Below are 22811 nucleotides of genomic sequence, written 5' to 3' on the forward strand. Positions count from 1 at the left end.
CCGCTCGCGGCCCCGCCTCCCCGCCCCCCGCCCCCCGCCGGGTCCTAGCGCCTGCCCCTCCCCGGCCGCGTCCCGGGCTCCGTCGTCCGAGGAGCTGGAGCTGGCGCCGCCGAGCCGACCCGAGTGCATTCAGGTAGGAGGCGCTGGGAGAGGCCGCGGGGACCCCCGGGGGCACCAGCGCGGACGCTGTCGGGAAGGACATCGGTTTCCCTGAGGGCGCTGAGGGCGGATGGGGTTGGCCTGGCGCGAGCAGCGCGGGCGGGGCGGGAGCGGTGCGGCCTCGGGCGGGTGCAGGCGGCTCCGGCCCAGCGGGTCCTAGAACCCGCCGGCTGTCCCCGCGGGCCGGCGGCTGCGGTCGCCTGGGCTCCGGCGGCGCGGCTGTCCGCCTTGCACGGGGCGGGCCCGGGGGTCCTAGAGCCCGCCATGTTGTGGGCTTTTGTCCCAGGCGCGCGACCCGCCTAGCAGGGCGCTCGGCGCCGGCGGAACCCCCTCCTCGGCCGAGGTCCCGGCCGCCCCTCCCGCGGTCCTAGAGAACGCCATCTTGCAGGCCTTTGTCCAGCGTCTGGCCCTCGGTCCATTCATTTGTTCATTTTCTCATTCTTCGTTTATTCCTTCGTGCCACGTTCTCCGAGCCCACGTTTAACCAGGGCTCGTTCCAAGACGTGTCTACCCAGCGCCCTGCCCTGTGGGGCTGTTTGTCTGGCGCCGGCGCCGACACAAAGGTTGCAGGGAGCGAGCAGCGCAGGGTTTCCGCAGCCCTCGGCCATTCCTCAATGCGTCCCTTAGGCCCTAAAGCCCTTCAAACTCCCACATGACTCAAAACGTTCCATTTTACTGATGAAGAAACCGAGGCACGAGCACCGCGGCGCCCTACCCCTAACGCCTTTTCAGTATTCCTGAGGGCACCGAGGAAGCGGAGTATTTAAAGGATACAAGAATTTCCCCCTAGGAGAAGGCAAGAGGGAGCTGCATGTGATGTCTTTAGGTGGGGAAGTTTGAGAATTGTGTTCGCAGTCGGGGTGGGGTCAGTGCCACTGGAGCTGAGTGTGGAAAAGTAAGTGGGAGCTGGGCTGTGAATTGACCAGTTGGGAGCTGAGGAGGTGATTACCTCTCACCTCTGCACGGTTCACAACTCCCAACCCACTATCTCACCAAATCTCTTCTGGCCTGTGAGCCCTATTGGGACTGCTTGTTTAGACATGGGGAGAGTGAGGTGCAGAGGGGATTAAAAAGTCGCTCCTTTTCCACCTTATCTGTGCAGGTTGCTAGCCTAAAATCTCTGGGATTCAAAATTCTGTATTAGAGCCTATTTAGGCAGTGGGATTTTATCTCCCTCTTAAGCCAGTAATGAAACAAAGACAAGGCTCCCTCACTGAAACAGTGAACCCACAGTGTGGGGTATTAGACTGATATTTGGACCTTCTGAACTTGGAGAGGCAGAGAAATTAAATTAATAAATAGTTGTTTACCAGCATTCTCATCGACTCCCATTATGGGGAAGGCAAAAGCTGTAAGCCTGAGTTTGAATTCTTGGAGGTTGATTGATTGTTTTTGAGGTACCAAGCAGGGTTCTAGGCATAGAGGATCCAGAATTAAAAAGGTCCCTGGCTCTTTGCCTGGAGACAGAATGAAGCATGGCATGAAGTGTGTGAGTTTAGTAAGTAGAATTCAGGGGACAGAACACAAGTGGAGAGGCAGGCCTCCTGGCTCTGGGCCACCTGGCCCTTGGGCCATTCATATGTTCGTTCTCTCACTGGCTGTGATCAAGACCAGTTACTTCACTGCTGTGTGCCGCACTATCCTTGTCTGAAAAAATGGGGGATATAATACTATTTGATCTAGTCTGTTTGGGCTACCAGACCACAAAACAAAACACAGACTGTGTGGTTGAAACAACAGAAATCTCTTTCTCACAGTCCTGTAGACTGGCAAGTTCAGCATTAAGGTACTGATTCCTGGTGAGGGCTCCTTTCCTGGCCTGTAGATGGCCACCTTATCACTGTGTCCTCACATGGTCTTTTATCCATGCATATGTGCATTCAATACATAAAACATTTCTAGGTAGTTGTGAGGCATACAGGAAAAATTCTGACCCATGGTAAGCTTGGAGAGAAAGTTGTCCAGATGAACACTGTCAAGGAAATTAAAGAAGGGGAGGAGGAGATACAGTGAAGCAGGGGTGAAGATAGCATATAGATAGAGCAGGGAAGGCAGCCAGGAAAGCCCTCTTTGAGGAACTGACAGAGAGCTGAGACCCACATGAAAGAGCTACATAGATCTTAGGGGAATAGTGGTCCTGGCAGAGGGTACTACTGGTGCAAAATCCCTGAAGTCAGAAGGAATTTGCTCAAAAGAAAGGATCTTGTGTGGGTGAAGCCTAGTGGGCTAGAAGGTAAGGTTGGCAGGAGTTAGATGGCTCAGGGCCTGGCCAGTCATGGAAAAGATACTAGACTTTGTCCTAGAAGCAGTGGGAAAGTCTTGATGTGGCTAATAAGCCTTAAGTAAATGAAGACTGGTAGAGAAAAAGCCCAGCCCTGGCATCTGAAGACTTGGGTTTGAGTCTGGGTCCTTGACCTTGTGCACAAAATCCCTTAGGGGCGCCTTAATTTCTGCGTCTGGAAAAGGTGTATAATAAAGATGCCTTTCTTCTAGAAGCTTATGAGGATCCAAGGATGTGTGCTTGGATCTTTGGTATTGAATATTGGTTGGAATGATCCAAAGAGTGTGTTTAAAGTACAGATTTCTGCGTCCTTCCCCATGTTCCGGGATGATTGGGGTTCAGAGACCTGGTTTAGAGAAACAGCAAGTGTTTCAGGGAGTGAAGAGTAGAAGAGTCCTCTATGAACAGGCAGAGGAGGTGCTGGTTGGATTTTAGACAGGGGACTACCCTAGCTAGCCCTCCACTTTCCATGGAGCTGGGCCCCTCCTGGGGCCAACCTGGCACTCCCCTTTTCTCTAGGAAATACCTTAGGAGGAGGGATTTACCTCCATCCCCTCAGCTATGCTGTTTCTGGTTCACAGATGAAAGAGTGAAGCCCAGAACTCAGAACCGAAGACCCAGCCCTCTGAGAGGGAAACAGTAACACGAAGGTGCCGACTGTGCTTGCAGGGTGGTTCATCCGGGTGGGAAGAGACAAAGGTGTGACCTGAGCTTAGGGTTCTGGTCATGGTGGGGATGGTCCAGGCAGCAGACAAGTCTGGCAAGGCCTCATAAAGCCTGGCAAGTTAAACACCTGAGTTCGAGTGCCAGTTGCCTGACCAAGTCCCACACTAGCTGTGTGAACCTTTATTCACCTGTCAAGTGAGGACAATAATCCCTATCTTAGGAAACGACAAGAGAATAAGGTAGCACACTCAGCAGAGCATCTGGCTCTGAGAAGACTCTCAGTAATTGAAGGCAGTAATTATCTCATTCAACCCTCACCCAACCCTGCATTTTTCAGATGAGAAAACTGAGGTTCTAAGGCATGAATTAAATTGCACAAGGTCACAGCTCGGCAGTGAGGGAGGTACTGTTCAAAGCCAGGCAGTTTGGTTTCAGAGATCCTGCACTTTAACCACAATGCTGTGTTGTTCCTCAGAACCTAGGGCCCTGTCATGGGAAGAGAATAATGGAACTTTTCTGGTGGTGCTGACATGAAGTTTAAGTGAGGCAATACAAGTCAAGAGCTTAGGATACAATATGCTTTTTACAAGTGTTCAGTAAATGTAGCTATGGTATTTTTAAGGAGAAAATCAGACTGTCAAAGATGGTCTGGAGGGAGGTAATAAGTGCCTTGTTCGGTGATAGTGAGGGATCCCCTGGAAACTCCATGGGGGAAATTCATGCCATGGAGAAAGTTGGCCTCTCACCCTTTAACTCTTCTCCCAGCCCCAGGAGTTAGTGAAGCAGAGGGTGGAATAGCATGGCATGGGGTTGGGCCAAAACCAGTGAGGAGATGCAAAGCTTCCTTGGTGAAGTGGGTCTTGAAGGATTTATGACAACCGGGAAGGACCTGAGAACTTGCCTGATGTGAAAGAAGTCGCATCTGGGCAGGGGACAGAGAACCTCACACGGTGCTTTAGGGAGAAAACTCCAGTGGCCTATCAGGCTGTGTGTGTAGTACTGGGGTACAGGCAGGACCATGAGGCAGAAGAGTGCTGACTCTAAAGCACTAAGCCTTGCCACTCTCCCCAGAGGCTTCTGCATCCTTCCCAGGTCTTCACTTAGAAGCCACCAACCCCTGGGGTATGAGGAAACAGGCCTAGAAAGGAGCCCTAGAACCCAGCCCCCGCCATCTCCAGCCTAGTTTCTGAGCACACCGGGGCTCCCCTCCCCTCTCTAGCAATGTCTTTCCCCCTACCCCAGCTACTACTGAGCACTCCTGAAGTGGATCTGCCATAATCCTCTTCCCTTCATCCCCCAGGAAGGATGAGCTGGTGTTAAGTCTAACTGTAGCCATTAATCCTTTTTCCTCCTAGCTATGATCCCTGGTAGCAGCCGGGTGGAGGCTGTCTGGGCTCTGAACCAACAAAGAAGGGGCCTTAACTAGAGCAGGTGTCCTAGGAGGCGGCCAGGCTGGAGCAGATTCATTGAAAGGCTAAGAACAATTAAGCAGAAGAGCAGTAGGAGGGAATAAAAGGGGGAAGAGTAAGTCAGGCAAAAGGGGTTAACTGTGCGGTGAAAGCCAGAATTGGACTTCAGGTGGTGGAATTAATCTAGTATATACACATGTTGATTTTAAATGGTGCACACCTGAAACTTATAATGCACTGTTACTTTAAATAAATAAATACATTAAAAAGAGAGAGAGAGAGAGAGAGAAAGAGGCTTCTAACTGCCAAGGATGGTTCAAGTTGCCTTGAGGGTAACAGCTCTCCTTTACCAGAGCACTGGAGCCTGATGGCTCCAGAGGGTGGACCAGGATTCCTGTCTCGGGTGGAGTCCCTTCCATCTGCCAGAATTTTGTGTCAACAGTTGCTGCCTCTGAAAGTTAACCAACCAGAGCAGAAAACAAAATACATACGCAGGGAATATGTCAATTCCATACAGACACTGCCAGCCACCAGTTAGCCCAATGCTTCTGCCCTCTTCTGGCCCTGTGTCTGTCTTTGTTGGGAGCTTCAGGGCAGACCCCACATCTGGGTACCTTTGTGTCTGCAGCCTGGCATAATTTTCTGGCACATGCCTTGAACGCTTCCTGAAGAAGGAAAATAATGACAGGCTAGAACCTGGGCCTTCTGGGAATACCAGGCATTTCAGAAAAGCCCTGAGGCTGGGGAAGGAAGTGAGGTGGACAGTTTGATGACTTCTGCCCCCTCACTTAGCCTTTTAGGTCACCTATTCAACTCCTTTCATCAGTGAACAGAGCGGAACCTAGAGGGCAGAATGTCAGACTCAGGAATGTTTGGAAGGATGTGGCCTCCCGGATGGAAAATGCAGATAAGATAGGCTTCCCCAGAGTCCTCCTCAGGGTGAGGAGAGAGGCCTTGGAGAATGGCAAAAACATGTGGCTTCAGTCTAACTTTGCTTCTCCTGCAGAGAAGTCCCGCCCATCGAGGCTATGGAGGTGGAGTCTATGGAGGCCCGAACCCCAGCCCCGGGCTACAAGCGCTCGGGCAGGCGCTACAAGTGCCTGTCCTGTACCAAGACGTTCCCAAATGCGCCCAGGGCCGCACGTCATGCTGCCACACACGGGTCTGTAGAGTGTGCAGAGCAGGCGGCCGAGGTGAAGCTGAAGCCAGAAACAGAACCCAAAGTGGAAGATGCCAGTGGGGACAAGGTGTCAGGCGCAGCAGCTAAGCCTCGGCCCTACGCTTGCCCTCTGTGTCCCAAAGCCTACAAAACAGCACCCGAGCTGCGCAGCCATGGGCGCAGCCACACGGGTGAGAAGCCCTTCCCATGCCCCGAGTGCGGCCGCCGCTTCATGCAGCCCGTGTGCCTGCGCGTGCACTTGGCCTCCCACGCAGGCGAGCTGCCCTTCCGCTGCACACACTGCCCCAAGGCCTACGGCGCGCTTTCCAAGCTCAAGATCCACCAGCGCGGCCACACGGGCGAGCGGCCCTATACCTGTGCGGACTGTGGCAAGAGCTTCGCCGACCCTTCGGTGTTTCGCAAGCACCGGCGCACACACGCTGGCCTGCGGCCCTACGGCTGTGAGCGCTGCGGCAAGGCCTACGCAGAGCTGAAGGACCTGCGCAACCACGAGCGGTGAGGGGGGTCTGAACGGGTGGGGAAGAGCTGGCCAGTGGGACCTGAGGTTGGGTCCCAAAGAGATGAGGGCGGGACCATGGGTCTGCACGTGGGAGTTGGTACCCCTGGTTGGTCACTGGGAGGGGGTGACCGCATTGGATTGGCGCCTGCACCGGCTTGGTGCCTGCAGATGGAAGCGGGGTCTGATTGGCCTCAATTCCCGGCCAGCAAGAAGGGGCGTCGGGCTTGAAGCTGGGCCCCTCAGAGGGTCTCTGGAGCTGGGAAAGAGGCTTGGTCTCAGGTGTTCAGAGAGGAGTCTTGCCTGTTATCTAGACACTCGGTCTGAAGGTTTTTTACTTGGGAAATAACTCTGTGGATTTTAATAGATTGGGCCAAGACTCCTAGGGATGTCAGGGGGCCCTGAATTACAGACTGGACAGGCAGCACGAGCCAGGTCACGGGCCTGCAGGCTTCATGCCGGCCCCTCCACACTCCCGCAGGTCCCACACCGGGGAACGCCCCTTCCTCTGCTCAGAGTGCGGCAAGAGCTTCTCCCGCTCGTCCTCACTCACTTGCCACCAGCGCATCCATGCCGCGCAGAAGCCCTATCGCTGTCCCGCCTGTGGCAAGGGCTTCACGCAGCTCAGCTCCTACCAGAGCCACGAGCGGACGCACTCCGGTGAGAAGCCCTTCCTGTGCCCACGCTGCGGCCGCATGTTCTCCGACCCCTCGAGCTTCCGGCGCCACCAGCGAGCGCACGAGGGCGTGAAGCCTTACCGCTGCGAGAAGTGCGGCAAGGACTTCCGGCAGCCGGCGGATTTGGCCATGCACCGGCGGGTGCACACGGGCGACCGGCCATTCAAGTGCCTGCAGTGTGACAAGACATTCGTGGCGTCCTGGGACCTCAAGCGGCACGCGCTGGTGCACTCGGGCCAGCGGCCCTTCCGCTGCGAGGAGTGCGGGCGAGCCTTCGCTGAGCGAGCCAGTCTCACAAAGCACAGCCGGGTGCACTCGGGGGAGCGCCCCTTCCACTGCAATGCCTGTGGAAAATCCTTTGTGGTGTCATCAAGCCTGAGGAAGCATGAGCGGACCCACCGAAGTAGCGAGGCCGCAGGGGCTCCCCCGCAGCAGGAGCTGGTAGTGGGGCTGGCACTGCCGGTCAGCGTGGCAGGTGAGGGCTCTGCGGCCCCCACAACAGGAGCGGGGCTGGGGGACCCCCCAGCAGGGCTGCTAGGGTTGCCCCCTGAATCAGGTGGTGTGATGGCCACTCAGTGGCAAGTGGTGGGCATGACAGTGGAGCATGTGGAGTGCCAAGACTCTGCGCTTGGGGAGGCTTCTGGTCCTGTAGGGGGTGAGGAGGCCGACGAGAAGCCACCACAGTTTGTGTGCAGGGAGTGCAAGGAGACTTTCTCCACGCCAACATTGTTGCGACGGCACGAGCGCTCCCACCCCGAGCTACGGCCCTTTCCCTGCACCCAGTGTGGCAAGAGCTTCTCAGACAGGGCTGGGCTGCGTAAGCACAGCCGCACCCACAGCTCTGTGCGCCCTTACACTTGCCCTCAATGCCCCAAGGCCTTCCTGAGTGCCAGCGACCTGCGCAAGCATGAACGCACTCACCCCGTGTCTGTCAGCACCCCCACGCCCCTCGAGCCCCTTGTGGCTTTGCTAGGAATGCCTGAAGAGGGTCCATCCTGAGGCCCTTGCCCCCACCCCACATACACTCCCAGGAACTCAGCCCCCACAGGATGCCTCCTTCACCTCCTTTGCCCCAGCTCACTCTTTAGACCCCGTATCCTTTGCCCCCCAGGCAGCCTGCTCACCTTGCCCAGCGGAGAGAGTTGGGTGGAGTGGAGGCTGTTGAGAGACATGGTTCCTCTGAGCAACACTTTAATTAAAGCATTTACTTTCACACTGGGTTGTCTTTTTTCTTCTTGTCGGGGTATGGGAGCTTGAGTTTGGGCATCGGATAAGGTTTAATGGAGGTTCCTGGGCTGAAAAATCAGAAACGAGAGGGGTCATTGGTCACCTGGTTTTCCAAAGTATGTTTCAAGATGTCTGTGACAAAGGGTTCTGTCATCAACTAAGAAATTTCCTGTACCCTTTCCTGTACCCCTTCTAGGGGAGCAAAAGTGTATGAAAGTCTTTGATAAGTCCCCAAATGAAAAAATCTAGCTTTGTCTAGCCCATACTTATTTGACCATGGAAACCTCTTACTGAGTAGTTCTGAACTTTTATTTTTTTATTTATTTATTTTTTTTTAATCTTTTTTTTTTTTTTTTTTTAGATTTATTTATTTATTTATACAAGCACTGGGTACAGTCAGAAGCGCGGGAGGGTGAGAGAATTCACCAGAGCCAGAGCGGGGAGCAGAGCAGGCAGAAGGACCGAGGTACACTGCTGAGGGGAGCAGCGGGCGGCAGGAGAGGTCTGCGCGCCATGTGGGACCCTCCTCCAGTGGCCGGGGAGCAGCCGGGAATCGAACCGGAGCTGCGGAGGCTGCGGGCAGCTTCGCAACCCAGCGCTCAACCGCTGCGCCACCAGGGAGGCCCAGTTCTGAACTTTTAAAGATAATAAACTGAGGCCTCTTAGATACTGCAATGACAGATTAGAAAATACACTTGGGAAGGAAGAGGTTCCAGTCATATTAATAAAACTGACAAACTACAAAGGAATAAACCTTATAAGAAATATGCAGAACCTATATGAAGACAGTGTGTGTCCTGAAGCATCTAACACCTACCTAAATGGGGACAAATACTATGCACCTAAATGGAAGGACATTAAAAGATGTTGATTCTCTCCAATTTAACTCTTAAATTCATAGCCATCCAAGAGGATTTGTAAACAGAACTTGAAAATCCAAAGTTCATATGCAATACATTTTTAAAAAACAGTGGAGGTGACATTTGCAGATAAACACCCAAGTACTGGAGTAAAAATAGTATGTTACTGGCACAGGAATAAATTAATCGGCCTCCCTGGTGGCACAGGGGTTAAGCACAGCACTGTGAAGCTATCTGCAGCCTCTGCAGCATGAGTTCAATCCCTGGCCGGCTAGGGAGCTACCCATATGGCACAGCAGACCTCTCCTGTCTTGCCTGCTGCTCCCCTTAGCAGTGTATTTCAGTGGATCTGCCTGTTCTGCTCCCCACTCTCTCTGGTGAATCCTCCCCTCTGCACCTCTGGCCTATGCCCCTGGTCTTGTATGCATAAATAAATGAATCTTGGGAAAAAAAAGAAAAAAGAAAATGAATCAATGGGACGTGGGAGAGGGTTCAAAAACAGCCCTGACTTTCTGGAAATTTGGTTTATGAAAAATATGATTATTCAAATTGGTAGAGAAAGGATAGGATAATGACTAATTTTATAATTAGAGCCCTACACTGAAAGGCTACACAACTTTGTAATTTTTCAAAGACCAGAAGTGAAGTCCCATGTTTAGCATAAATTAATAAGACCTCTTAGAAAGGTGATTTAATCATGTTTCTCAAAAAGTTAAATGTAGGCCTCCCTGGTGGTGCAAGGAGTTAAGTCTCAGCACTGTGAGACACTGCAGACACTGTAGCACAAGTTCAACCCCTAGCTGAGCTAACCCACGTGGCACAGCAGACCTTTTCTGCCTCACCCACTGTTCCCCTCAGCAGTGTATTTCAGTAGATCTGCCTGTGCTGCTCCCCACTCTGTCTCTGGTGAATCTTCTCACCCCCCACACCTCTGGCCTATACCCCAGTTCTTCTATCCAAAAATATAAATAATAAAATTATTCCTGGGTCAGTCTTGATAGCTTCATGTGAAGACCCGCCATACTAAGAGAGAAGTAAATTTCTATTTTGTTTCAGCCATTTTGTTTGTTAGTTGCGTCTCCATTTCACACAGTTGTACCAATATAGAATTTCCACTTACTATCTGTTATGTTGGGCCTGCTTAGAAGAGTGGACATCCACACAGTTAAGGCAAGTTTGGACTTTGCTTTCTCTCTCTTTTCTCCTTTTGGATGTTCCTTCACAAGAATGCCACTGTATATGATAGTGACATGTACTAGGCACCAAGGTGATGCTAAGATGTCTAGGGCCCAACTCCTCTGGATATTTTTCTATTTTTTTTTAAAGATTTATTTATTTATACAAGAATTGGGGTACAGGCCAGATGCGTGGGAGGGTGAGAGGATTCACCAGAGACAGAGCGGGGAACAGAACAGGCAGACTAACGAAAACACTGCTGAGGGGAGCATTGGGTGAGACAGGAGAGGTCTGCTGGGCCATGTGGGACCCTCGCCAACCAACTGGCGGGGATCGAACCAGTGCTGCAGAGGCTGCAGACAGCTTTGCAGCGCAGCGCTCAACCACCTGCACCACCAGGAGAACCCCTATTTTTCTATTTAGTATGAACAGCTAACATTAGTTTCTAGGAACTGGCAAGAATCAAGAAAATTCACTGGATAGGGCCCCCCTGGTGGCACAAGGGGTTAAGACGCAAGTTATGAAGCTATCCACAGCCACTGCAGCACGAGTTCGATCCCCGGCCAGGGAGCTACCCACATGGCACAGCAGACTTCTGTCTCGCCAGCTGCTCCCCTCAGCAGTAAATTTCAGTTAATCTGCTTTTTCTGTTCCCCACTCTGTCTCTGGTGAATCCTCTCACCTCCCCATACCTCTGGCCTGTACCCCAGTTCTTGTATGCATAAATAAATAAATCTTAAAAAAAAAGAAAAGAAAATTCACTGGATAGAAACTGAAAGATTAAATAACACTAAACAGGGGTAAAGGTTCAGACTTCACAGCTCATTTTGGCATGCCAAATAGTCATGGTATTAGGGAAGGAAAATGGATAGAGAGCCTTTGCAATACGGAGGAAACTTTTATCAGTCAGCTAGGACCAGGTTATGCTGCAGAAGCAGACACCCCCAAATCTCAGTGGCTTATCACAAGAAATGTTTTTCTGTATATTCTGTTTTCCATGTGACATGTCCTATATTACCTTTGTGCCAGAATACAGTCTGAAAGAACAAGCCTAATCTGGAACTCGATCTCAAGACAGAAACAGGAAAGTTGGCAGGCCCCGAAGGTATTTCTTTCAAGTGGTACCTGTTACTCCTACTCAATTTCTATCACTAAAGCAAACAACATGCCCAGAGCTGATGTCAGTGGTGTGGGAACACAATGTTTTTGTATGGTGGGGCCCATTAGGGGGAGTCAATTAAGGCTTAGAACAGTTGTAAATTCCTTCCCATCTGTCCTCTTTGTCACAAACATGACCTTTATGTACCTTCCACATGCAAAATAAGTACATCCCCTACTCAAAGGAGACCTGATCATGGCATCAGGCGCAAGTCCAGGATCTCTGATAGTCTCTATGTCAAACCCAGATGTGGCTTCTCTTGATCCAGAGACCTATGAACCAAAAAAAAAATAAACCCAAGTTATCTCTGCTTTTCCCTCACCCCCCACATTCAACATAAAAAGTAGAACAAGGACAAGGTAATAGCAGTAAAGACTCCCAGAAAGAAGGATGAAAGACACACAGAAGTTACTGGTCCATAGTAATTCTAAAGTCCTGCTGGGTGGATATTGAGAAAGCCCCTCTCTCATTTCTTCCAGGAAATAGGACTGCTTTCTAGAACATTCTCCATGTACCAAATGAAGGGGGCTCTTAAAGTGGCCCATCCTTTTCCACTTATTAAAGAAGACTTTGGAGATTATGCCTTTCAGATGTAAAACAGCTTTCTCAGTCTCCATTCTCCACACAAATTTGGGAGTCCTCAAAGTCATATTAAGTCCTAAACATTCATGGACTTTATAAAAATCCAAGCTAATAGCTTTCCTGGGGGAGTTGTGAGAGATCTTTTATCAATGTTCTATTCCAGTCAGTTCCATGGGCTAAAAGTCAAATCCACAATTACTTTCAGATATGCCTATCTCTTTAGACTTCATTGTAAGTAAGTGGAGTTTGCTAACTCCTTTGGAAGAGTTACACTCTTAATCTTTTTTCTCTGAATCATCTTGACTAATTGAAAGGTTTTATTAGGTATTACATTGGTCAGTTCACAAGTTGGTTTGTTTTTTTTTTAGATTTATTTTATTTATGTATACAAGAGCTGGGGTGTAGGCCAGAGGTGGAAGGAGGTAAAAGGATTCACCAGAGACAGAGTGGGGAGCAGAACAGGTGAATCTACTGAAATATACTGCTAAGGGGAGCAGCGGGTGAGACAGTAGAGGTCTACTGTGCCATGTGGGTCAGCTCCCTGGCTGGGGATAGAATTTGTGCTGCAGTGGCTGGTGGTAGCTTCATAGTGCTGAGACTTAACCCCTTGTGCCACCAGGGGGGCCCTAGTTCACAAGTTTTTACAAAAGGGGTAAGAATCACATGTTTGAATGGCCCTTGCCACAAGATGAGTTTTAATCAATCTATATGACTTAAGAACCTTGTCAGTTATATTGTTCACTGGTTGAAAATGTGGATCATCAAAATCAGTGGCTCATAGCAAGAGAAGTTTTTCTTACACATCATTTTAGAGCTGGGCTAGAGCTCAATTCCACGCCATCTTAATTCTGGGATCCAGGATGAAGAAGTCATGATGGAAATTGCTAGGTTCATTGGAGAGAGAAAAAAAGAGAAGGGAAGTTGCCATTGGTACTTCAAGCTTCTATTCTTTTTTTAAGATTGATTTATTTATTTGTACAAGCACTGGGTACAGTCAGAAGCATGTGAGGGTAAGAGAATTCACCAGAGCCAGAGCGGGCAGCAGAACAGGCAGACTGACAAAGTACCCTGCTGAGGGGAGCAGTAGGTGCGGCATAAGAGGTCTGTGCATGTGGGATCCTCGCCGGGGGCCAGGGATTGAACCGGCGTTGCAGAGGCTGCAGGCAGCTTCGCAGCCCAGCGCTCAACTGCTGTACCACCGGGAAGGCCCTCAAAGCTTCTATTTAGAAGCTTGTATTTTACATATTTTTTTTACATGTTTTATATATTTTAGCTAGTATTTTACATGTATACTCACATTCCTTTGGCGAAAGTAAGTCAGATGGCAAGCCTATTATAGGGGCAGGAATGTATGACCCTCCTAAAATGAGGGCCCAGGAGGAAGGACTATATGTATTTGGGACAATAATAAATCTACCACAGGACTGAACCAGGAATGTCAATCACTGAGTTCAGTTACTCCTCCTTCACACACATAGTCTGCCTCAGCATTCTGTGCCATGTAACACCTCACATACACCTTGGGTATGTCAAGGGTAAAGTCTTGACTTAAGGGGGACAATTCATAGGTAAATCAATATAGCCTGACTCAGAGAGTAGATTAGACCAGTCAGATTCCTTTTCTTGGGAATTTAACCGTGAACTACTGAGTGAGGCAGTAAGTGAAAAGAGCTGCAGCAGAAATGTTGTGATGCAAGACGGAGTTAGAAAAGTCACAACTAACCAAGATCCTGGTACCTGCAGGATGACAGCTACCAGGTCAGAATTTCAGTACAAAACCATCCCTTAGCTCCTCACTGAAGCTGGTTTCTCACAAGGAAGGGGTTTGCATAAGGGACCTATGAAATCTCCAGTGCAAGGATCCCCTGTCCTAGGTCAGCTCCAAACTGGCCGCTCACCTGCTTAAGACCTCCTGTGGGCCCCTGAAGCCACTGGAAAAGTTCAGTCAACCCAGCATTCCAGATCTCACTTGGCTATCAAGCCACTTCTTCCACGATGTTCTAGACAGCTTCCTGGGTCAGACAGGCAAGCAGCCTTCAGGGGTGGGGCTGTCCAGTGTGGCCAAGCTCAGGGAATAGACAAAGGAGACCAACAAGCCGAAGGTGCTGGCAGCAAGGGAAGAAATGGAGGATCAGGGGAGCTCAGAGGCCCTGTGTCCAAATCAGGCTTCTACAGGGGCAGGATCGGCCTAGCCCCACGACTCCCCGTTCTTCTCCATCAGATGGACACCCAAAGTGCGTTGCACACAGCTGAGAATGAGGAGCTCTTTCCTTCAGGTTTCTAGAGCTTCATCTGTAAACAGGACACCTGATCTCAGGGGTGGGTACCCTCCCAGACTTCTGCTGCTGCGAGTTCAGCGACTGGGGAGTTTGCGAAATCCCTGAATCACTGCTCCCCGCAGTCAGCCACACGCTAGCGCCTTCCGCTGCTTCTGGAGGTTTGTTTGATCAACCCCTTGGCTCTGTGATCCAACCACTTTTGAGTGCGACTTGCTGAGGCCCCACCCATATCAGCGTCCTCTGCCTAGTTGTTAAACCAGGGCACTCACTCCCACAGACCAATCGCCACCCTCCCCAGGAACAGCCATTAAATCCCAGGGCCAATCGTTTTCTGGTTGCGACCAGGCCACCGTCTCCGCCACGCCCGCCGCTCCCGACCCGGCGCGCACGGGAACCCTGCGCAGGCGCAGTGAAACTGCCAGGCCAGGGCCGCCGAGAGGCGCTGCAGCCAGGCGCCCAGCTAAAAAGGATGGCAGCAGAGCAGACGAGGGTCGCGGATCATAGAAGCCCAATGCCCCCCTCTGGACCTCCCGCAGCCCCTGAGTCCAGGTTCAGAGGCAGGATCCGAGACTGCACTAAATATTACATCCATCTTTCGTAGACTGGCATTAACCCAGCACCCAGGCTGTGCAGAAAGCGATATTGTGACAGCAGCAGGTCCCTGTGGGACCAAAACTGGGATGGGGCCAGGTTGCAGAAACCCAGTTCCCAGGCCTAGGTCTGGGTCAGGCACCATCACTCCATCCAGGGTGGGAGCCAGAAGCCAGCTTACCCCTGAAACCAGGTATCTGGGGACAGGTACCACATCCACCCCAGAAACGAGGTATCCCTACTAGGAACCCCTAGAAATTTAGATTCTAGGGGTGCCTCATAAAAACCAGGGGGCAAGCTTCTCTGCCTCTACTTGCCCCTCAGCCACTTAAGAAGCAGTGATGCTCATCTGAGCCCCTGGCTCTCCAGCTGACCTCTTATGTCAAAGACAAAGCCCTTTCCTAGGCCCTGGCCCAGGCCTGCTGTTTCCTCTGCCTGGCAACCCTTTGCCCTGCTTCTTCCCCAGAATTGGCTCCTCTCACTTAACAGTTAACTCAAACATGTCTCCCTCTTTCTACTCCTCTCAGCCAGACAGGCCCTTTCTGCACGTTGTATCCAAAAATAACAGCCTCAATTACTCAATTACTTTTCCCTAATACCTCTTTCTCTCAAGTTAGGAATGCCCACTGATGTCACACACACACCTCTCACCTGTATCCCAGTCTGGCCTGGCCAGCTTCACTTCTTCAGGTCATGCACAGCAGTCTTTCCCCAGGACAGTAAGTACCCAGCCAGATGTGGGTGAGACCTCCCCCCCCAGCACCCCATTCCTGTGGGAGAACAGAAGAGCCATGCCAGTTGGCTATGGGCTTTGCACTAGGACAGTCTCCTCTGCACCTGCCTGGGCTGGGCCTGGTACCAAGGATGGTCAAGAGGAGGGAAGGCTGGACACCTAGAGGCCCTGGGCTGGCCCTTCCAGAAATACACACACACAAGGGAGTTTCCAAGCTCTTTTTTTGTTTAAATTTCTTACAAAACTGTGTGTCCCAGCCAAACAGGACACTGCAGGCCCTCCCCCAGGCACTGTGGCCCAAGCAAGAAGACCCCCATGAATGAATGGCTGCCAACCCCAGAGAACCGTCTGCCCCTGTGCACGGGGTGAATGTGGGGGTCCGGCTGGAGGCTCTGTTCTGCCCTCCCCAGCTCCTGGGAGAGAAGGCAGATACTGGGTCCCAGATGGTCTTAGTGCCTACAAGGGAAGGAGGAAGAAGAGGATCTGAGAGGAGGAGGACAGGCCCGGGCCGGGAGGGCAGGGTAGGGGCAGGACCACAACATCTCACCGAGAATGTGCGAAGGTATCATATCAATGAGATAGAAATGATGATCACCAGGATGAGGGCAGTGATGGACAGACAAATGGCAATCATAAGTTTCTTCTGCAGGAGAGGAGGGGCGTGTCAGGGAAGTTCAGGCAAGGAAGAAGGGTCACTGGGGGCCAGGGCAGGAGGGGAGGCTCACTTTCCGAGCTTTCTTCTGGTTCTCCAGGGCCAGCTTGACATGTTCCTGCCCACGTTCCACATAGTCAGCTGAGCTCAAGATGTTCTTCTCAATCCGGTTGATCGTCTCCTCCTGCTCGGAGAAGGGGCGTGCAGGTGGGTGGGGCTGACTAGGGGAGGAGGGCCCAAGAGCTCCTCTGTCTCCCCCCACCAACCCCAAATGACTAGAGGACATTGCTGGCAACACAACGGTGCTAACAAAGACACGGAGCAGGACCACGCCTGACACAAGTTCACATCCTCAGGTGGCTGCCAGGCTTCCTCTGATTGGGTAGTCCCGTCTGCCTGCCTCCTTGCCCCACACAACCTCTATGTGTAATGGTGGCTTGGAGCCAAGAGCCAAGCACCTTAAATTGCTCATAACTTTTCATGAGGGTGAACTTTCCCCTCACAAATCCATCTGAATTTGCCTGTTCTTCTAGGCCTATCTCCTGGCCGCTGTGAAGCCCTTGCTAATCCTATCTCCCCCTGGCGCCACCAGACCTGGTATTCCTGCTGAATGAAACCCCTTCCCCATGACCTGCTGCTGTAAAAGGGCACTGGTAATACACTAGGAGGTTCACCTCACCCCATAAACCAGAGCCAGAGGAAGAATACCACCTCCCTCCTCAACCTTATACAGATTTTCAGAGGCAGGCCCTCTAGAGGGCAACTTTGACTGGAGCTCTGAGAAGTGGATCCTATGGGTGGTAGAAGAGCCAGGGATGGGGCCATACCTGGGGTGGGCTAAGTTGGGTGCAAGGGTGGGGTGCTAAGTAGAGAGGAGTGGCTGAGTGGCTACAAAGGTAGATGCAATTCTGGGGCACAGCTAAGGGTAGAGGTCTGGACCATCCTGGGGGCATGGCCAAGCCTGGAAAGAAACAAAAGCCTTGGAGAGAAGCTAAGTATCTGGAGGTTGACAGTCACAGCTGGGTTCTGACTAAACATGGCCTCACACATCTGGGACCCACCTGCATCTCCACCTCAGTAGCCAGAAAAGTGAAAATCTCATGAAGTTCACGGATACTGCGTTCAAGCTGCTGGATCTCACTATGCCGGGCCGAGATCTCATTTAGCGCCTGTCGAGTCACCTGAGTGTCCTTCAATATCTGGGGAGCAGACAAGAAAGGAGGGGCAGGTCACAGGGAAACCAGCAACAGGTCCAAAGTTCCTGTTGAGCTTTAGGGCAGCTGTTGGGCCTAGAACTGAGGCTGAAGGCCTAAGGAGTGACTTCAGGCATGCTATGTGTTCCCTTCTGAGATTGAGGATTCCCTCCCTCAAGAAAATAGAGCCAGGGCTTAGCAAGGATGGGCGGCCCAGGACAGGGAAGCCAGCGGCAGACACTCACATTGGACACAAACACCTCACTCTGCCCACTGTCCAGCATCTGCTCCAGCTCCTCGTCGGACACCATTCCGGCATTTGCTGTGAAGGAAAAGTCCTGCTCAGAGCTGGGTCAAGTCCCCTAACCCTGTGGGACGGGCATCACAACTCACTGATCTTCAGCTGCCTCCGAATCCGCTCCACGTTCTTCTCTCGGTACTCGGACTGCATGGAGTTGCACTTATTGATGAGCTCCACGAATTGCTGGGACAGGATCCCATGCTAAGGATGGAGAATATAGGCTGGGCACACCCGGGAGGATCCCTGTCTGGTCTGGGCCTCAGCATCCCCCTGGTACAGCGAGCAAACAGCACATGCTGTTAAGGTGCCGGCTGCCTTAACCACATTGAAGGGCTCCCCATTCTCTCAAAGTCAAAGCCAAAACCCTTACCAGGACCTGTCAGGCCTCCTCCCACCTCCCCTCCGCTCTCACCTCCACCTATGGATCCCTCACTCCCTTCTTCCAGCCACTGCAGCTCCTTACTCCTTCCAGAACAGAGCACACCCCCACCCCAGGCCTTTGTCCTCGCTGTTCCTTTGGTCTAGAATGCTTATCCTTCACAAAGGCCTTTAGGACTTTGTTCTCATGTCACCTTCTAAGGGAACATTTCTCTACTTACTGAAATAGCATTCTAACTTCTCCCGGCCCTCTCTTAATATTTGTTATGATTCTAAAATATATGATTTATTTATTATGATTGTCTCTCCCACTGTAATGTGAAGGCCCATGAAAATAGGGATTTTTGGTTCACTGCTGTATCCCAAGCAGCTAGGAAAGGGACTGGCACACAGCAGGTACTCAAATATTTGTGCAGTACTTGCTGAATACTAGCCTAACTGCTTAAAGAAGAGGAGCATAGTGTGGCTGGAGGCAGTCTGTTGCTGAGATGACACAGGTCCAGGTGGGCCCTCAGCCTCCCCTACCCATGACCACCACAGGCTTCCCTAAAATCCACTCTTGCCTTTCCTTCCCCTGATGACTTACACGTGCTCCTTCCTGGGAATTCCAGCTCTCATGGCTTCAGCCGTACCCTTTTAAGATGCCCAAACTTTTCCATCTTCAATCTGGGGTCATTGCTGAGCTCTGGACTCACCTATTCCATCTCTCACTTCCAAAAACTCCAATCCACTCCTCCCTGGGCACCCAGAAGGGGTGGGTTAAATCATCTCAAATCTCCTTACTAAGGTTAATTCAGCATGCTTCCTGCCACCCCCACCAAGGGAAGTTCCTTTTCTTGATTTCTTGAATTCTGCCTATGAAGCACCACATATTTTTATGTGGGCAGGAAACCTCCCAGTCGTTTGACTTCTCCCTCTTCTTCCCTGGGCAGAGCCATTAGCCACTGTCTTCTACCTGTGTAATGTCTTTGTCATCTATTCAACTCCAACTCCCCATCTTGCCTCCTGCAAAGACTGTGTCTCACAGTTGAGCCCAGGTCTTATCTGGGGACTCAGCAAACTTCTTACTGAATAGAGGAGAAGGCAGGGTGTTATAATGGATGGGGAGTCAGAAGATCTGGCTTTTTGACCTTTTGCTCTGTGAGCCTCAGTTTCCTCATCCGAAAAAATCATCCGGTTGAACTGATGATCTCCAAAGACCTTTACTCCTACTCTCCCATCTAATCTATAAAATACTTGCTGAAACGTCTTAATTCCTGGAACAACAAACCCACCTGGGTTTTTCTCATTCTTGTGTTGATCGAGTTATAATTCTCATCAGCTTCCTCCTTCTGCGGCTCTATGACTGTGGGAAGACATAAAGGTATTGGTGGGGAAATGAAAAATGATGTAAGAATTATATAAAACAAAATATTTTTTAAAAAAAGGTATTGGTGGGCAAAGGACTTTGACTGGTGGCTCCTAAAAATCACTTGGTCACCATGACATAGGGTCCAAGTCATGCCCCAGTCACACAATAGGGCACATGATAGGATTTTCCTAATAAATGTAATAAAAAGACAAATTCTGGGCCTCCCTGGTGGTGCAAGAGGTTAAGTCTCAGCACTATCAAGCTATTGCCAGCCACTGCAACATGAGTTTAATCCCTGGCCAGGGAGCCAACCCACATGGTGCAGCAGACCTCTCCAGTCTCCCTTCAGCTGTGTATTTCAGTAGATCTGCCTGTTCTGCTCCCCACTCTGTCTTGGGTGAATCCTCTCACATACCCCTCCCTGCCCCCACACCTCTGGCCTACACCCCAGTTCTTGTATGCATAAATAAATAACAATAAATCTTTAAAAAAAGACATATTCCGAGTCCGACAGGGCATAGTTGAAATATATCAGTGAATTCCCATGGGATGCAGAGGCCTCCTAACAAAACCCATTCTTCCTGCCCAAAGAATGCAATTTGGGCAGCAACTCAGGAGTAAAGGGTTTCACTATATATAAAGGAAGCTGAGGAAGTCAGGACTGGAAAAAGATATTCTAGATCTAAGCCTCCTGTGTGCCCTAATATATCACTGCCCTCTCTGGGCCACACAATCCCCAGGAGTTGGGCAGAACCAGAGGGAAGGATCTGTCTGAGGTCCTAGGAGCTCACCTTTCAGTTGAGAGCGGATCTCCCTTCCCAGCTGTTTGATCTCTTCACGCAGATTCTGCAGGTCCTGCTTCATGCCTGAACAAGAGAAGACCATAATTCGCAAACGTCAGCCCCTACCTTCACAAACCAACCTGGGCACCACCTGCGTGGAACTACAGTCCCCACAATCCCCCTGGCTGAGCATGCGTTCAGCACCCGGGGTTTCACTCACTCTCCTCGGGAAGGGGCGTGGCCAGGATGGTGACCTGCTGCTTCTCCAGCTCCCGGACTTTATTCTCCAGCTTGACAATAGTCTGCCGAATTGTCCGGACCTGGGGAAGGTGACCGAGAGGGCTGAAGGAGATATCGAAATACTCCAGATTGCACTGCTCCTCGGGTCCACCAGTCCCCTCGTGGGTCCGGGCCGAGACCCCAGCCACCTACCTTTTGGAAGAACTCATCGTCCGGGCTCCCCAGGCGCGCGGTGCCCGGCTGGACCACCAGCGCGACGTGCTCCTCGTCCTCATCGTCCGAACTGTCATCCCCCTGCCAGGGCCGGGGTCATTCGCATCACTTCCCTGCCGTCGCTCTCGCCCCGCAGGACCCACGGGCTTCCGGGTCTTTCCTTCCTGGCCTTCAGTCATCCCTGCCCGCCCCGAGACCAGGGTCCTCCACGCCCGCCACACCCCCACCCTGCTGCCCCGACTCCTCACCTGTCTCAGCTCTCGGGTCCTGTCCCGCATGGCGGCTCCAGCTCCTTCCCGGCACCTGAGCCCAGAGGGCCTCTGGATCCCAAGTTTGCAACTCCCGAACCCCACTCACACGGACACTCCCCTACGTCCTCACACTGCGGATCCCAAAGCCCCCCGCGGGTCCTCAGAGGCTCAGCCCCCAGCACCATCCACAGTCAATGGACAGGAGCTGGCCTCGGGGACCCCCAACGTTCCACAGGTTGGAATTCCCTTTTCTTTCCCCGCTCCCGATCCCGCAGCTCGGCCCCGCCCCCTCGGGGATGACTCTGGGCATGCGCACCGGGCGGCGTCTCTTCCTCGCCCCGGGGCGGGGCGGAGGCCGGAAGCTGTGCCGCCCCGAACGGAAGTGCGACTGCCAGGACCCGGGGCCCGCCCCCACGCCAGGAACTGTCGCATCTTCCAACGGAAATCTAGGTGCCAAAAGGGGTGGGAATGCGTCATTCCTACGTAATCTGAAAGGCCCTGCATCTCATATCACCCCATGGTGCCCCCCGCGTCACGTGACCTGCCTGGTGCCAGCCTCGCGGGCCACAGAACGTGACGCTTTAACTGTCACGTGTCTCGGCACTGTCAATTTCGCCTCTGGAACACCCTGCTCCCCGCGACGTCCGCGGCGCCCGAGCTTTGCCCTCAGTGCCTCCCCCGAGGCGGGGAGGGGCGCTGACTGCCCCTAGAAACCTTTTGAGTGGGTGGAAGGACCCTTCTTGAATTCGGCTTTATGGGGGCCGGGGGACGGAGGTCCAGGGCCGTGGGCAGACTGACCACTTAGAATGTGGGGCTGTCAGCATCATGGGACCTTGAAATTTAAAAAATTTAGTAAGATCCAGCGTCAGAATTGCAGGGTTTTGTAGGCAGAGATTCTGGGGGTGGGAAGTGACCTCATCCGAGGCAGAAATCTCTTCTCCCGCATACTCCTGGCGCAACCTCTGACAGGTGGGCGGCTGGCGCCCAGCTTGAACACTGCAGTCCCGCTGCACTCGTCACCTTCTGAGCATAAGACCATTTCAGGGCAGCTCAGGCTGAGAAAAGTGGCTGTGTTATATCAAGCAGTCTGCCACTCACACCTCCCCCACTACCTTGCACCTGGGTCTGCTTTCTGGAGCCCACAAAAAAATCTGCACAACCTCCACGTTGTTGTGGACGGTGAGCTCTTGAGATCAGGGCATGGCTGTGTTGCTCTCACCAGAATTTCCAGTCCTTCGTTCACTACCTATCACATAATGTGCTCTCAACAAAAGTCTGTGGGCAGAATGTTAGCCATTCATGTATCTGAATATAAAGCTCGTGGTTCTCAAGTCGTCCCCTTTTGGCTTCAGGCTCTCACCCCAACATTTCTCTAACCCTGGCCTTCTAGACATTCCTCATTCAATGGATATTAACAATATCTGTGCCAGACACTGTTCTGGGGCCCCAGTTAGATCAGCACTAACAGACAATCTCCTGAGCTTGTAAAATTTACATGTCATAGGAGGTGTCATCACAGCCACTCAGTGAATATCAGGTCTCCTGGATCCCAGGGTTTTTTTTTTTTTTTTTCCCCAGAGAGCTTACATGAAGTTTCAGCTAAGGGAAGGAATAGTCCTTCCTCAATATGCCCTAGTAAGGAAATCTAGATTCTTGTGCCTGAGTTGCTATGGACTTCTGGGAAGTAACTTCTTTCTGGGCCTTGATCGCCCATCTATACAATTGGGGGGTGAGAAATAATCTTTATGAGCGCTTAGGTTCAATAATTATGAGGTTAGAAAATGGCTTTGAGGTAATTACTTAGGCTTGTTAGAGGTTGGACTCAGTCTTGTGAAATGGTGTGGAGGGAAATGGGGAGAAGGGGTCATCAGGGAGACTGCACTGGGGCTGCAGCTTTTCAGAGCTGAGCCTTGTTATCTCTCTTTCATAGTTTCTTGTGACTCCTCTTAGGTCTTCTGAGAAACCTGGAAGTGTG

At 51.7% G+C, this 22811-nt stretch overlaps 2 protein-coding genes and 1 long non-coding RNA gene across 7 annotated transcripts; 1 reads left to right on the top strand and 2 right to left on the bottom strand.

The window, feature by feature from the left end:
- The first annotated feature begins 31 nt into the window (after positions 1-31).
- Positions 32-8395, top strand: ZNF668 (zinc finger protein 668). 4 transcript variants are annotated; one of them, XM_037507192.1, is made up of 3 exons: positions 32-133; positions 5522-6190; positions 6673-8395. In XM_037507192.1, the coding sequence occupies exons 2-3, from the start codon at positions 5544-5546 to the stop codon at positions 7865-7867; spliced, it is 1842 nt and encodes a 613-aa protein (XP_037363089.1). In that variant the 5' UTR covers positions 32-133; positions 5522-5543; the 3' UTR covers positions 7868-8395. The 4 variants fall into 4 exon arrangements, with proteins under 4 accessions (XP_037363089.1, XP_037363090.1, XP_037363091.1 ...); XM_037507193.1 differs by having other exon boundaries at positions 95-133; positions 5308-6190; XM_037507194.1 differs by lacking the exon at positions 32-133 and adding an exon at positions 511-985.
- On the bottom strand, positions 7966-14497 carry LOC119241714 (uncharacterized). 2 transcript variants are annotated; one of them, XR_005124362.2, is made up of 4 exons: positions 13771-14497; positions 12673-12756; positions 11438-11562; positions 7966-8163 (listed from the first exon to the last, which is right to left on the bottom strand). It is a non-coding gene; the product is annotated as an uncharacterized LOC119241714 (long non-coding RNA). The 2 variants fall into 2 exon arrangements; XR_005124363.2 differs by lacking the exon at positions 12673-12756.
- Positions 14498-15117: 620 nt separating this feature from the next.
- On the bottom strand, positions 15118-20932 carry STX4 (syntaxin 4). Its single transcript, XM_037507196.2, has 11 exons — positions 20834-20932; positions 20565-20666; positions 20353-20452; positions 20142-20216; positions 19274-19344; positions 17714-17822; positions 17566-17642; positions 17189-17326; positions 16201-16311; positions 16023-16118; positions 15118-15931 (listed from the first exon to the last, which is right to left on the bottom strand). The coding sequence occupies exons 1-10, from the start codon at positions 20861-20863 to the stop codon at positions 16041-16043; spliced, it is 891 nt and encodes a 296-aa protein (XP_037363093.1). The 5' UTR covers positions 20864-20932; the 3' UTR covers positions 15118-15931; positions 16023-16040.
- Between the last annotated feature and the right edge of the window lie 1879 nt (positions 20933-22811).

The sequence above is a fragment of the Talpa occidentalis genome, unplaced genomic scaffold (assembly GCF_014898055.3).
Source record: "Talpa occidentalis isolate TD23 unplaced genomic scaffold, MPIMG_talOcc4v2.1 talOcc4.12, whole genome shotgun sequence".
NCBI classification, from domain to species: Eukaryota; Metazoa; Chordata; class Mammalia; order Eulipotyphla; family Talpidae; genus Talpa; species Talpa occidentalis.